Genomic DNA, 16,399 nt, shown 5'->3' on the forward strand with positions numbered 1-16,399 from the left:
TGGCATCAGTTATCAATGAAGCTCACTACGTGATGGACAGGCCAATAGGAATGGTGCAAACTTGCCTGGTCTTCATAATGGTTCTGTTCACATATTGTGTCCTCTATTTCTGCCTGTTTTTCCTTATCCTTGCAGGTGAAGAGCTATGAACCCACTGACGCATAATACAATGAGGCATATGTGACGCAAAACATTGAAACATCAACAAACCGTAATATTTTTGGAAGATACCACTATGGCATGTTTTGCAATGGCGTCACAAATTTCCATTCGGTTAGCAGGACATTCATTGCACGTGTCTTGACACCAAAAAATGTTCCTAGCTTTTGCGGCTCCTGAGCAGCAGCGATTTTATAAGGAGCACTGCAAGGCGATCTACGGCTGGGCGGGCGGTGGGCGGCGACCGACGATGCTGCGGAACGCGCGCGGCGAGCCGACATTGTTACAGTCATGTGACTATTTATAACAAATGTATGCTAAAAACACAAAAACATAACATTTGTCTCAGCATGAAACAAGAAAAACGCCAGTGTAGGTCTTGTGTCGCCAAAAAGGTGACACCATGTGGTAAATTCTCGTATGTACTATGTGGTAAAGCTGAAAAATGCGTTTGTCACGAAAATGTGACCTTTGACCTGGCATACTGGGATCAATTAATGACCTTAACACATACAGACTAATACGAAGTGAGATATATGGTTGAGAGCACCCCGCTGGTGTTTTCCGTTGAATTATTCTTGAAATCTGCATTACTTTTGAAACACCCGGGGAGGGGATCCTCGTCCCCCTATCAGACTGTGTTATGCGGAGTGGCGAACTCGAGCGATGACAGTGAGACATGAGCCTTTGCAAGGGAATATTTATTATCCATAGTGAACCTTCAAGCTCAAGAATACTTCACACAGGCGGGTTTACCCTGGTAAATTCGGCAGGTAAATCCCGGTAAGCACACGCGGCTCTTACAGGTGGACCCCTTGACGACCTCACAGCGGGGCCTGGGCGGACCCGCCACGCACCGCTGCCCGTGGGGACAGACCACGTGATCACAGGTACTGCTGCACGCGGCGATCGGCGGGCAGGGGGCTCGCTTGCACACCACCTTCTTCAACACGCACACGGCGTTGTTCGGACAGCCCGGAGTGCAGGCGGGCACGCAGGCGCGGCCACAGGCGCGCGCACAGCAGCGCTGGCCGTCGCCGCACGCGCCATCTGACGTGCACTTGTCCTGCCGCCTCAGACACTTGCCGAAGAAGTTGCTGCGTGGGCACGCGCCGGGGGAAGGCTTGCGCTGGCAGACAGGCTTTCCGTCGCGCACGACGCACCTGCCCGGACAGCGTATCAGCGCGCACGGATTGTCCGTCTGCCGCCTCTGGCAGGAGGAGATGGCGCAGTTGGGTAGAGGGCAGGGGACGTCGGGGGGCAGTATGCATTGGTAGCCGCTCCGGCAGGAGTACTTGCAGGGAGGTACGCAGGTGCGTTGGCAGCCGTACCTGCAGCATTTCTGATTGCCCGGACATAAGCCGTCGCCAGAGCAGCGGTCCGTATGACTGGTCGGACACGGCCCTAAGTCGTCGAGGGGACACTGGCCCGGCTTGCGCTGCGCTTCAGCCCCCGTGCCGACCTTGACGCAGCGGGCCGGGCCCAGGGGACAGGACGGGAGCATGCAGCGGGTGCCCCCGCGAACGCACTTCTGGCCGGCGCCGCAGGCCGGGTTGCACACGGGGTTGCACCTACGGCTGCAGCCGGTCTGGCAGCAGCGCTCATGTTTCGGACACTCTGCGTCGCTCGTGCAGCTGTCCACAGTGCCGCCCGGTTTGCACCTGATGAAGGCTGCCGGAAAGTCCGGACACTGGCCTGGCGTGGTTTGCGGGCACGGCGGGCAGTGACTCGGACAGGGCAGCTGAACAGACTCGCAGCACCGCTTGCAGATGTCACGGTTCGACGTGCCTGTCGTGCAAAACGCAACACTGCCAGGTGTATACAGTGCAGTTCGACAGGCACGCAGAAGAACGGATGCAGACACACAACGGGAAACGCCTTGCGACGAAACTCCAAGTTTTGCGTCGCAGTGTCTCAATGCAAATCACTTGGGGGTGGTCATAACTGAAACCGAGCCCATTTTTCGAAATTGTTTCAATGTCTTTTGACAGCAGTGATGTAAACATGCATATCTCCTAGGGAGGTAGGCACAGACTCCCTTTTCTCCCATTTATATACCTACATATATTATGCATATTATATATGTATGCATAAATATATATATATATATATATATATATATATATATATATATATATTCAGCCACATGATGCTCTGTAGCATTATCAATTCGTAAGCATATACCTTGAAGCGGAGTTTGTCATCCGGTGCTTTAACCAGGCTCGCGGACTTTTCACATCAAACGCAAAAAAGCGATGTAGTCAGAAATCGACCCTGAACGCCGCTATCCAGGTTCCATATTGCTGGGCCCGTTCTAAACGGTGCGGTCAGTTGCCCCGAGTATTGTGGCATTCAACAAGAGAGGGAAAGCTTCCCGTATATTCGGTAGGCTCAGGCCTAGCATTTACTTCTGGCAGAGACACAACATTGTTTAATATAAAAGTTCCCTCGGACATTTAGCGCGCTGGCGAGAGTCTGTAAAATCAGACCGAGCCAGCTACCGACTCTACCGGCAGCTGGCCACAGTTACGAACCTCCGGCGTCCTCCTGAGCCTGCGCAGAGTTCAGCAGAAACAGCAGCAACGCTGCAGCTCTCGTAGCACGCGCCATGTTCGCAGTGAACGGGTCCACGCTCTGCGCGCTCCAGCTTTCCTGTGGGCCTCTGTAACGCAAGCGTGCTGAGTGACAGGCGTCCCAGCCTGACCCGGTTATGACCTTTTCGGACGGGGTGACGCGTCTGCTCGCCGACTCGGCGTCAGCGTTGGCCGCACTTCAACCGGTCGGGCATGACAGCTGACATTCACACGGTAGGATCAGCTGGCGGCGCCCGTGAGTCAAAGCTGGATATGGTGGCGAGCAGGGCGATGACCGAGGCGGCGGCGTAGGAAAAGTGGATAGAAACTCCGTCTATAATCCATCATCGCGAAGCGCTTGTGACTTTACTCGAAGCATGAAAATATTTCGATACAAATCATTAGGTGCTCTGTGATAACTATAAGATGTCTCTAACGATGTGATGGGAACAAAATGATGAACATGATTGTCACCTCCACGGGCGGATTCAAGATTTCGCCAGGGGGAGGGACGCGACATTCTGGTACCCCCTGAGACTTGCTCCCTCTCCAAAACTGTCCTGATAGAAACAGCCATTTGTAAGATAATTCCCTACAGTTCAAAGTCATGCCTAGTTACCTGCACCCAGCCGAAGGTCTGAGACAACCTCGCCTGGCTGGCGAAGTTGACTTCCTCCTGGCGTCTCTAACTTTCAGACGTCGTACGAGAGAGAACAAAGGTACCGCTGCGAAAGCCTTGTCAAATAATTGAGCACGCACGTCACATTTGTGACCTTAGGTCAAATTTGAGGTCACTAGAGCCAATGAAGGAAAGAAATCATTCTGATGGATGTGGTCAAGACATATGTTAGCACGTCAAGACCGATACAGAGGGTACAGAAGTAAGCGTTAAGACTGTGAAGAGTTCATTCCGACCATTTTGGTCCCCACAGGACTAATTTCGGTCATGTCACCGTTAGACATTGGTCTAATAACAGCCTACAAAACGATGCTTTTCTTTCCTTTCACGGTGTGTCTGTAAAATTGTTTAATGTCTTTAATTGTTGGCAGCTGTTGGACAAAAGTATCCCAGACACAAAAATGTCATCTAGTGCTAACCTACATGTCGTCTTAAGTCAACTTAAGCCAACTTCATGAATCATCCAACCAAAAAATAAGTGCTAATCGGGTCAAAAATCAATTGCAACAAACTGCGTGTATTTGTAACAAATTGCTAACATGCACATTGGTACATGAAATCATGCTTAATCAGCTTCACAAAAACGAGATAGAGGTGGTTACATACGTCTCACTCGTTTATCTAGCCTTTCCGCTAGTATCAGCAGAGGTCATTGACTTTGGATGCCCATATTTGACCTTACATGTCGCCTCGTGACCTTTTGTTACCCTACTATGTATGACAATGAGATCCAAAACATGCTACCAGTACAATAGGTGAATTCTGTGCCCAAAATTACCTCAAAAATTTGAGCTCAATATGTGTTTTGCAGAATGCACCTACAGAGGTAAATCATGACCTAGGTTAATTTCATCAGCTCTGTGGATGTTTTATAGTCGCACATGGGAGTCAGTACTCTCCTCCTGTACACACAGTAAAACTACACAAAAAGACGTACAGATTTTCATTGTTTACGAAAAAATCAGCAATTAGCGTCACCTCAGGCTAATGACCTCGCCTGTTTATGATATCTGAAAGAAGCAAACTGCAGATACTATACTGTTCTGCCACGTAAGGACATTCGAACGATGGCAAATGGTGCACAAGCAAGTGAGGTGTGGTTGCAGCTTTTATAACTTTATCTCTGCGTTGTTTTTTTCACTGTACAAGAAGAACCGTGGGGATAATCAACTTCCCCGCGCAGGTGCGGGTTGACTATCTATTCAAGTCAAGCGACGTATGCCACCCCACATTTTTGAAAGTTACCCGAACATGTTTGACGCCCTAGAAACGTCACGCAAATACCACACCTTATTAATTATTACGTGCTCACAATCGAGCAAAATATGTACCCTGAAACTTTCGTGTTCCCATCGATTCAGCATGAAGTGTGTCACCGATAGGAGACAACTGGCTAACAGTAAGATTGAGTTCCTGATTCCATCATCGATTACGAACTGCGTTATTTAACAACTTGCTCAGACATTTGGCATGTTCTAGTTATGACAGGTATGAGACAGAATGAAAGATTTAAGAATACCGCCGCAAGCATACTAACGTGCTAACCCAGAAAATATATTAAAACACCACGAGAAAAGGCCAAAACATATGCACATAACGCTCCTTACATAGATGTGTACGTATAGATACCAACGCCACCTATCGACGCGTAGAAATACCACAAGTGAGTCACGCCCTCCACCACAGTGGCAACCATGACACGGGCAGTTTGCATCGACTTAGGCGTTATATGAAGCGTCTCAGGACGCCACCAAACAATGACATATTCAGCTCAGTCTATAGCAGGCCAATATCTTCGGCAAGTGTCTATTTTAACTACACACTTTCTTCCTCTGCGTACTGTAAAAAAGACTGCGGAGTGTGCGTGGGCGCAAAGATGGCGCTAATTTTCCCTGAGACTGGTAAATTTTTCCATCCGTTTTGTTGTCCGTACGTTGAAGATACTGATATCCAATTCCTCTTCGCGGGGAGGAATGAACGCATGATGACCCCTAGTATTTTGCCCTTCCCAAAGTGATGGTTTTGGGGCTCTTTGTGCTGTCTCTAGAATTAGGTGTGTCTCAACAATAAGGTGTATGAGAGTCAGAAAGATTTCGGTGTTTTTAGCCATGCAATATTGATCAGACCATGGTTCTATAGCTTCAGTGGCAAAACATCTACTGGTTCGCAGGATATGATTGGTGACAACAATGGACACTTTTTCAAGCTATTTGGTGACAAAATTGGGAAAATTAAAACGGATTACAGGAAATCTCAGTTCGACGGAACTCGAAGCCTAGCACTGGTCTATGGTCGCTAACGATTGCAGCGTGAGCTTGTATAAAGCAAATGTCGAAGCAATGACGATTCGCTGAGTGAACAAGTTGAGCCACGAAGCGCTTCCAAACACAGCAATTTCAATCAGATAGCTTTTCGCAGGTGACAAAAGTGTACTGAAAGCTTTACCATATTAGTGATGACGTTGCAGATCAGTGGTTACTGAATGCTTTGTCCATTGACCCTCAGATCAGTGGTTTTCGCATTTTTTGTTTTTGTTTTCAGCAGAGGTCCACTTCGCATACTTTACAACATAACATACCAGAAAGCGAGGTTTTTAATAGTCGTAAGAATTGTGACTGGCTTCAGCGTAACAAACGTGTTTAGTCCGATACCTGGCGTTTTAAATTGTCGTGCTATTTGAGATGATTGGCTTCGAATGCTCGGCTGCGGTTGCGTAGGCTGCGATTGAGTGTAGAATGGTTGCGCTTTCGTCATGAGATCACCGGCTTGAAGGACGTGCTCGTCTATGACGTGATGTGATCGTCTAGCTAATCGGGAGTTTCTTTGGCGGTGTTTCACATTTATGTGGGGTTTTGAACTGAAATAGGCACTGCGAAGCTCATTCGGCGCAGTTCAGAGCACTGCGCTTCTCAAAACACAGATACCTTTGGTTTCCCCCAACCCCTTTACCCCTGTTCACCAACTGTAATTATCCCATGACTTCCACTGGCCGCTTCGAACAGTAATGAAAACCATGATTATGCCGTATCAGGTGGGGGTCATTTTGGAGTTTCAGATTTTCGTTCGTGTACAGGAGGCTGACCTGAAGACGTTTTGCTAGGGAGATGATCACTGACTATAAAAACAAAAATGTACAAATGTTTAAAGTCTTGTTATGTAAAAATGGGCTACCACAACAAGTTATCTTATGCATATCGCAGTCTTTTTAAAGTTGACATTGCAAATGAAACATCCTATAAATGTCCTGAGATTTAGAATAGCTATCCTCAGTAGATCCACCGTGAGAGGGTGCGGTGCACGAGCCACGAGAACAACTATTCAATCGGTTAGGGGGACCATTTGCCTCCTTCTGCGTTCTGAGCCAACGTAAGCTCCATGAGAAAATCGTGAAGCGCGATTATAACGGTGTTCCCTGCAGTGGCAAACAGAACAGAGGGTCTTAGTATCGCACGTTACTCCACACTTCAGGACCCCGAACGCTATCTGTGTGTATCCATGCGTAATTATGATAGAAACATGCCTATGTTGTCCATTTTGTCTGGTTGTATTCGTACATCCTACTTGGACCACCCTCCGTTTACTCCGTTTACTTTAAAAAAGAAATATTTCGTCATTATGTTCGTTAGACATGTATTATAGTCTTTGTACTTGCTGGGTTCACGGCACACCCAGTGGCCACTACACGATATGGTCCGTCAGGGCTGTTAGGTGAAAGGACCCGACGGGCGTGGTCTCGACATTTGGGGGTCATTATCGGCTGACGCAGGGCGTCGTTCCTCACCTGGATATCCGACGTTGAACGAGGGGATGTAGCTCAAGTGGTAGAGCGCTCGCTTAGCATGTGAGAGGTACGGGGATCGATACCCCGCATCTCCAAATCCGGCTTTTGGATGACATGTCATGAGCATGAGAGCACGCTGAGGCTGCTTAGTTACAAGCGAGAGTGACTCCGCACGTAACACTCCAGTTAGTATGATAGTAGCTTTATAGACAAGGCGCGAAAAATTCAAACATCATGGTGCTCTCGAAACTGGCTAGATAACGAGTTAGCCTTTAATCAGAGCCGGGGTGACTTTGTCATTGCATGTGTCATTGTGCCTTTATAACGAACTCAGCTGCTGATGCCATGTGGCGTCGCCTGCCTCTCACCCAGACGGAAAGAGCGGGCATTGCGGTATCATTTCAGATGGAGGTTCAGCTGTTGACAATTGTGTGCTTCAGGCACCTTGACTTCATTGCCATTTTCGCCCTCACTGTGCAGCACTAATAGCACTACTAACCACTAACGTAGTGACATTACTTGCGAGCACCTTCTTCGCGGCTGATTAGCGGTGGCTAGAGGCTTGACCAAACGGACAACAGCCCTCTGCAATTTTCGCACTTTGTACCTACATGTTGCATACCTCAAATATGTCACCATTTTCTAAGGTACTTTACACCCATTTGAAGTTTTGCAGCGTAGCTCGCAACATAAAACGCTAAGTGTAACAGACAAGGTAGAGCAAAAAGCCAAGTACGCATATCGAGCCCTTCAATCGATAGCAGGTTATATTAGGCGCCCTCCTCGAAGACAGGTTTTGGTGGTGGTGTAACAAGTGGTTTTACACCCTTCTCGCACCCAACAGTGAGCAGTGAGCGCAAGACTGCGGCTTCGATAGAGCCGATCTTGCGCTCCAGCTATTTTGTAAACTCCAGGTTTGGATGGACAATTAAAGGAATGTTCCACATTTGTATGGCGTTTTGAATCGAAATAGCCATCCCGAGGACATTTTGCTACATTTCACAGATATGCCCTTTTTAAGACCCAAAACGCTCTGGTTCCTGAGTTACACGCCCGCAAAGTACGAAAAGGCTTATTTACAGCCAGCCTCAAAATCGCCTTCTGATAAATGACGCCATAGAAACTTAGATGCTAAATTTAGATCCCAGTGATATTGCAGGCTGCTTTTTTATGGCCAAAACAGCATGGCCACTGCTACACTTGTAAAGGCAATGATGGTGCGCATTTGGCACAGTCCGCGGGAGATAATCGGCTGTTTTTAATTGGCTGGATAATTGGCTGTAACACAAGCGTGAGCAATTTCGGGTTGTGCAACACTCGTGAACGGGTCATTTTTCCTTATTTCTTGGCCACAGGTCAATGTTACAAAAGAGCATGCCACTGTCTGCAAAAAAGTATGGCACCCAAAAAATGGTCATTCCCCCGAAGTTGTAAATAAGAAGACACGACGGCAAATCTGTCTTTTTTCTCCTGCTGCCGTTTTTTCTTCTTCTACTAACGTATCTCTTAGACCGTTCGGTTGGCGCCTTGTGTACCGGGGCACAGAACCTCGCACAGGTTTATGGGTTAGCAAGGCATCATGAAATGTGGGAAGCATTACAGTAATTTTAGATATATTTTTCTCTAACTATTTCACACATATGGTACGACAAATTTAGATCTTGAACAAAAAATTGTGTTTTACAAGAAGAACCTCTTAGCCGCATGAGCATGAACCCCCATCGAAACTCTGTTTCGAAGGTAGGTCACGGTGGTGTTCGGTGTTGTGACTGAAGACCTGTGCGGAAATTGTGAGAAACCTGCAATTTGATAGTCCCACGAGCTGTGCAAATGTGAGATCACACTTACGTGACAAAAGGGTGTGAATCGGGGGCTCGAAATGCGTGTGATTACTGGTAGTGTGTGCCAGTGGCTTATATTGGTATTGATGTGATGCGGAGTGTACGTGCGAGGTTTGTTCTTCTGAGAGAGAACTTTGTTTTGGTATTCTTCAGTCTACTGAATCCCAATAAAATGTGATATATTGATGCCTGATGTATTGATGCCAATTGATACTGATGCCTGCCTCTACCTTTATGTTTGTGTCTGAACACGCCGAAGGAATGCGACAAACTGAGAAACACTAGCACTTATGTTGCAGGGGTGTACAAAGTCAAGTACTGTTACTGGTTCTTCATTACGACTTTGTCAACATTGTGAACCTCTTGAGGCATGACAGCATGTAATTAATCCATTCATGTCATTGCATCAGCAATTCATTTTGGCAGTATGAGCTGGTGTGTGCAGCTCATTTATGGACATGCTCAGTATAGGCTCACCTTATATAGCTTTGCAAAGTTGTCTTTCGTTAAACAATTCTGAAAATATAGAGCTTTATGATTATTGGTGCACAGTGTACTGTCTTCAAAAATCTTGTATGCAGGCAAGCATTGCTCCTGAGTAATCAATGTCATAGTCACTGCAACTTGCGTGGAACGCTGGGTGCTGAGAAAGGTGGAAAAGTATCGCTGTTGGTGTTTTGGACAGCCTGTAATAATATGCTTATCATGAGCCTTGTGTGCACTGGCAGCTTCATCACTTCCTTGCATTTTGCCCATCCAACCATAACTACAAGCGTTTGTTACGTCTCCAGCCTTGCGCAAGGTCAGCATGTTTGTATTGTCATTTCACCACATGTAAAATTTTCCTGCTATTTTTTAGTAAAACAGTCTGATGGCTGTAGCATGTTGCATGACCATGGAAGTGAGACATGCGTTTGCATATTTCTCACCTGCGTTTTCTGGATTCCCGAAGCAGGCTGACCAAGTGATGCCACTTATTGGTTGCCTGCTTTGCGAAAAGTGATTTGTATATTGTATCATGTGTTTTTGGTCAGCCATATGTCAGATGGGAAGCCAATACAAGAGCGCAGTCTTGACCCATCTTTTCATACCGGAATTTGTTATGAAAGCGGCATGGATTGCAGTCGAAAAACTGTATTGTTGATCATTCTGTCATGCCATAGTAAGGCACAGAGATAGTGCCACAAGGAAGCTATTGACCAGTGCCATTACACGATGTACCACATTGGTTGAGCACTCCATGTCAGACCTATGAGATAGCAGCTTATAATTTGTGAATGACTGGCAAAAATTTATTTAACAATGCCGAAGGACTGTCTACGGCAAGACCCTTGCTGTACCACAATGGTTATTTTAGGGTTAACTATCAATTGCATGAATAATCCTAAGCAAAAAGAAGATTCTTGGTAGCCCAACCTTACCATCTTTACCACAGCAGTAGTTGCACAATCAGTGCATGGCAATATTACAAATTTATTACTTTTCGCATGACACCACATTTCTGGTTACAAACAATAAAGAGAATGTTGCAAATTTATTTATTTTGGCATGACACCCCATTTCCAGTTAAAACAATAAGGACAGTGACTACTGTACACATCACATGATATCAATGTCAGGACTACATTACTCCGCGCAACGATGGGCCGACAATAAAGTATTGACAAAATCATTAACAGCAAAGCAGCAACAGCAGCAGCACAGCATATCGTGCTTTGATATTCATAGTCTGCCATAAAATCTGGCGATCGCTACGTTGTGCATGTCAAACAGTCCATGAAAGCTTTTCTTACGGCTAGCACTAAGACAAAAAATCCACAAATAACCCACCCACTAATCCGCGCCCCGACACAGCCCCCGCGACGAGAATGGCCGGTTGGCGTCAGCTTTTGTGTGTTTCGACGCAGCCTTTACGTCTGGCTGTCAGATGCTGCCAGGTTTTACTGTCGCCACAAACCCATTTTATGACGTCATCAAACATTGACGTAATGTAGCCTATTTTTATGAACTTTGAAATTTTGCTACTTAGCGTCGTTTTTGAACCTTGAAAGCTTACCAATAGTTGCAAAGAAGCGTTTCCCATCATATCTGATGCCTAGCTAAATGTCTTAAAATGTGGAACATTCCCTCTAAGGCTGGTATGTTGTGTTGATGAGCAGGACCATGACCTGGCAGCTGGCACCCTGCCAGTGTTTCGCATGCCTAAGCATACTAGCATACTTAGGCAGTATCTACCTTCAAAGCTATGCAGAGCATAAGCATGCTTAGACATGTCTATGTAGTGTATGCCTTTAAAGTGCATGCACTGCATTTCTGCACGACATAGGTAGCATTGAATTATAAGCGTTGCCGAGAAAATGTTGACCTGTTCTTAGGAAGGTTAACAATTTGCTGGAACATGACAGGTACCTAACCATCATCACATGCATAACAACGGCAAAGCCAGGTGCGGAAAACCTGGTGCAAGGAGTGTCGCTTAACAGCAAATAATAGTGCTTGGTTTGCGGAACTCCGCAGAAGCCGCTGATACGACAGTTTTTCCCCGATCCCCACAACGTATTGCGTGTCGTGGTGTTCGGAGACTAGTGGTGTTGTAGAATTGCGCAGATATCCTAAGAACTACCGCTGTCCCTTCCCTAAAACAGCCACTTGTTTTTGTGGGAATTTTGTTTTGACACGCGTCCAGTTGGCCGATTGAGCCCCTTTCGCTGAGGTGGTGGAGGGGTCGGTTCAACCCAATGAAATCTGAAAAATTAGAAAGCTAGGACGCCGAATTCACGGAATGGGTTGGCGTGTGCATAAACTCATCCGTGTTAGGACTTGAGGCTTCTCCGACATGCACTTTGAGTTGAATAAGGTTGAACGAGGTCAAACTTAAGATCCGTGTCCAAAGTGACCCCAGACCTCCTTATGCAGCTGCCTTGAACCTGGATTTCTGTTCTAAGCAATAGTTCACGGATTTTCATTTCATTCTCATGACTTTTTGCCTTTAGAAGGTCAAGATGAAAAAGATCTATGAGATTTGTTTTATTTTGCCATTTGAATAAGCGTCAGGGAGTACGCAAAGCGATATGTTCCTAAAAGTAACATGTTGACCTGGGTTGTTTTAGGTCAGTGGCTTATTCTTACCTGCAAGAGGTCAATTCAATATGCCCATGCGGCTCCTGCCATGAATAAGTTAAAAATGAGCACACCAAAGTACCCCCAAAGAAACTTCTGACGAAAAGACAGAATAGTTTTCAGCCTTACCCTGATCTTTATACCTCATCCTAGGTCAATTAAGTTTGCTTAATTTTAAACTTCAGTTGTTATTTTGCCTAAGAGATCATCTCAGAGATGTATAGCTTCGTCTAACACTTAGTTATGTTGCATCAGGTTGAACGACTCCTTACAAAAAGCCTTCACTGAAAGCCACGCCCTGATTTTGACCTATTACAAGTCAGCGACCTTACACGGAATATCTAATGGCTTGCACAAAAAGATTTGTTATTCGAATTCTTACATCTATGCATAGTTTGGCACGGCTTCGCCGCGCCGTGTTCGGAAAACAATCTGGAAAACCTGCGGGGAGGCAGGGTCAAAATAATCCCTTCCCCAATGCGTGTGGATGCGTAGTTGTGATAATTGCAAGCATGCCAGTTTTAAATGTTGACATGCTTATGGCACCGGCTGCTCCAATATATTTTTTTCTGTTTAGTTAGTGTGAGCCCGATGTTTCTATCCAACTTTTGCGGGAGCTTTGTTGAAATGACGACTTATTCCGTGACGAGGACCGAACACGTCCAAAGCGTGCATGATTTGGAAAAGGAACCATGCCGTATAGGGGCCGGGGGACGTGGTGCCGACGTGAGACGAAGGCCAGGACGGTGAAAAAGGTCTACTGGACTCAACCCAGCGTTAAGCTGGGCCTGTAACTCAAGTAGTGGAGCGTTCGCTTCCCATATGAAACGTGTGGGATCGAAACACCGCAGCTCCGCGGAAGTTTCTCAATGGCCATCTACAAGGGATTGAACATGGTCGTAAGGCCATGCTTGCGGTTAAAAGCATCTTGGGAGACGTGCTGCGTGCCTGAAAATATATGCAGCCACCTTCATACTTAAAGCGGAAACGTTTTCTCATTTCACGCCTGAATTTAGTAATAATTTAGCCTTCGGTGCTGTGGTGCACTTATTGTAATAATCATTTAGCGTCACCACTGTGAGTAGCTGGCTTCTGTTGCGCGATCATGCGCACGCAGTGCCTGAGAGTGCTTGGCTGTAGCACTGCGCTCCCGTCTCCGTGGAAAGTAACCTTTTTCTAAAAAGGCACGTAGGAAAGTAACATGTTCAGGAATATGCAAGTACACATCCACCCAACAGTCCTGAGAGATGCATCTATTCGAGTATAGTGAACTTCTCATCATGTACTCACCACATGTGATGTGAAAGTGGTCATCTGTTACCTTACATCACGTCCTCAGTCTGTACTCTGATGGGTCTTTTCCAGGGCCCTATAACAACAGGTTGGGCGGCAGGAAAACACCAGAATATAATAGATTTCAAGTTGGCACCGGCACAGCGATCTCATATGCTGCTTTACTTTCCATTACTTTTGTAATTTTATCTGTAATGTAACAATGTAATGTAATAATAAGTAGTGTCTGTAATAATCTGCGCCCGGCCGTATGCGGTCAGCTGAATATGGGTGGGTCATGATTGGGCTGTAGCTCATGTGGCAGAGCGATCACTTAGCATGTGAGAGGTACGAAAACGGTACCTCGAAGTTTCAACGGTCCAGCTCTAAAGGAGTCAGGTGTGAAGGCATTTCCCATGACAACCGTTTAATAGGCAGCATCGGGTGAGCTCTCGCGTTGGCGGAATGCCACCGTTACGCTGACAGCAAGGTGTGCCGCTCCCGGCACGTGCCAGAGGAACGCTAAATAGGTTTGGGTCTGCACGTATGGTTGGCCTCGACTCCACTGGTTAGTGTTCCCATATGACCCCTGCGTAATGAGTACGCATTCCCGGGTATGCAAACTATGTCTGTGTTTGCATGGCTTGTCATAACTCATAACGTGAGTATCATTGAGGACGGCTGAAGCGAGCCAAAGGTTGTCTACTGGTACAGGTTTACTCAAACATTCCAAGGGATCCGTATAAGTAGAATGTCGTGGCCTATTTCCTGGAAACTCACAGTGCGCAACAACACCTTGTTCATTAGGTGATCTTGCTCTACATCGTTTTCATCCCGCAGTCATCTCCCATCGAATGGTAATGTCCGCGCCTGTCCTTTGTGTGCTAAGCCCGCATTGCACAGAACACCACCTCTTCCACGCGGGTTTTCTGTTAATAGATGCTCTCAAATTTAGAACACCTCTCCTCAGTAGACCCGTCGTGAGAGGGCGATGGCCACGAACCATACGAGCAGCTGCTGAATCGAACAGGAGGACGAGTTGCCCCTTGCTGCGTTCCGAGTCAACGAAAGCGCCGAAGAGATAGCGTAGAATAACGTTATAAAAGCGTTCCCCCTGTGCTGACAAATAGAAGCAAAGCGTCTCGGTGTTACATATTGCTATACATCAGGTGACCCCGTCACCTTACAGGCTATCTGTCTGTATATGTCTGCGCATGATTATGATATTACGACAGCGTATATTGTCAATTTAGTTTTTTTGTATTCGGCTAGACTATTTGGACTATTTGCTAATTCAGATTGTGTGGACTTTTACATAATAATACTTTGTTTTATGTTTTCCGCACCACATTGGTTTCGTGGTTCACCCAGCAACCACCAAAAAAACACATCCGTCATCCATGACTGTTAGGTGAAAGGAGCCGACGGGGCGTGGTCTCGACATTCGGGGGTCAGTATCGGCTGAGGCCGGGCGCCTTCGCTCACCTGGATGTTCCACCTGACACACGGGGCTGTAGCTCAAGTGGTAGAGCGCTCGCTTAGCATGTGAGAGGTACGGGGATCGATACCCCGCAGCTCCAAAATGTCAATTTTGGATGACACGTCATGAGCATGAGAGCGTGCAGAAGCCGCCTACTTGCAAGCAAGAACGATTCCATACGTAAGCGCTCTTGTTATTCGGATTATGCCTTTACATTGACATCAAATGTGCATCAAAATTCAAACATCCTGAAGCGGTCGCCATTAGTTCGAAATGGAGTTAACCTCAAATAATAACCAGCGCTACTTTATCATTTTACGCGTCGTCGGGTCTACACGATCCACTCAGCTACTGAACCTATATGATGCTGTCTGTCTCTTACCCAAGCAGAAACAACAGACACTTCGTTTTCATTTCAAATGAAGATTTTCTTCTTGACAGATAATGTTTCAGGCGCCTCGATTGCATTGGTCATTTTGCTCCGTCCCTGTGCATTACTCACAGCACTTCTAGCCACTAACGTAGTGATATCATTTGACATCGCTCGGTCAGCTGTTAGTTAGGTGTAGAGGTCAGAACAAACCAATGAGAACCCTCAACAATTTCAAGGTTGCGTATCATATTTTCCATTTGTCAAATATCCTTTACATCCACTGACAGTTTGCAGCGTTCCTTGAAAATAACTGCAAACTGTAAATGCAAACTGCAAGACTGCAAACTGTAAATGAAAACGCCAGCTGTAATGGATCAGGTAGATAAGACACAGCTAACAAACAAGAACAGTTTTAGAGCTGAGTTCTCTCGGCTCATCACCGCAGTCAGCGAGCGCACGACCGCGCCTTCCACTAAGCTGAGCTCCTGATCCAGCTGTGTTGCGAAGGCTGAACGTCTGATTGAAGCATTCCAGACATCGCCTTGCCGTCGTTGTGCAGGATGTTGATGAGCAGAATAGAGATCTGGTAGCCGGCAACCTGACAGTGTTCTCCGACCATAAGCACGTCGAGATGACTTTTTCAGCGTATACACTGCATTTATGCACGTGAGACGTTGCAAAGACTCATAAGAGTTCCTAAAAAAATGGTTTAATATTGCAATCAATTTCAGTAATTTGGGGGAGCAGTATGGATACATAAGCAACATCAGATGCGTGATGTTAAGAAGACCTGGTGTTGGAAAGCTGCAGCATGGAAGGTCGATCAACAGCAATTGTTTCGACGATGTTTGGTTTGAGGGACTCGGTTGAGGCTGCTGCTACGCCTGCTATGGCCCAATCTCCACACATGGACATGCAGGTTGGGTCGAAGATGTTATGTGGTGTTAAATAATGTCCCAAGCAATGCTGCTGTTCCGTCCCTGAAGTCCCTGTCCCTGAACCCGACGTTTTTATTCGTGTAGATTTCGTATAATGCTTCTTTGGAATGATATGAGGCTTGCTAAATGCAAGTGTTCAGATGTATAGGTACAACAAACTTTCCGGCAGCTCCAATAAGTTTT

At 46.4% G+C, this 16,399-nt stretch overlaps 1 protein-coding gene and 1 non-coding gene across 2 annotated transcripts; one reads left to right on the plus strand and one right to left on the minus strand.

The window, feature by feature from the left end:
- Positions 1 to 848: 848 nt before the first annotated feature.
- On the minus strand, positions 849 to 2,781 carry LOC119110415 (keratin-associated protein 10-4-like). The gene is made up of 2 exons (XM_037234234.1): positions 2,694 to 2,781; positions 849 to 1,947 (listed from the first exon to the last, which is right to left on the minus strand). The coding sequence occupies exons 1-2, from the start codon at positions 2,767 to 2,769 to the stop codon at positions 887 to 889; spliced, it is 1,137 nt and encodes a 378-aa protein (XP_037090129.1). The 5' UTR covers positions 2,770 to 2,781; the 3' UTR covers positions 849 to 886.
- A 12,151-nt stretch (positions 2,782 to 14,932) lies between these two features.
- Positions 14,933 to 15,005, plus strand: TRNAA-AGC (transfer RNA alanine (anticodon AGC)). The gene has a single exon. It is a non-coding gene; the product is annotated as a tRNA-Ala (tRNA).
- Positions 15,006 to 16,399: the final 1,394 nt, after the last annotated feature.

This window comes from Pollicipes pollicipes, unplaced genomic scaffold, assembly GCF_011947565.3.
Source record: "Pollicipes pollicipes isolate AB1234 unplaced genomic scaffold, Ppol_2.1 Scaffold_7231;HRSCAF=8579_pilon_pilon_pilon, whole genome shotgun sequence".
NCBI classification, from domain to species: Eukaryota; Metazoa; Arthropoda; class Thecostraca; order Pollicipedomorpha; family Pollicipedidae; genus Pollicipes; species Pollicipes pollicipes.

Excerpts from the sequence above, each read along its gene's own strand:
- LOC119110415 (XM_037234234.1), bottom strand. The coding sequence starts at position 2,769 with ATGGCGCGTGCTACGAGAGCTGCAGCGTTGCTGCTGTTTCTGCTGAAC. Across the intron at positions 1,948-2,693 it reads GGCTCAGGAGGACGCCGGAG|GCACGTCGAACCGTGACATC; the intron begins GTTCGTAACTGT and ends TTTGCACGACAG.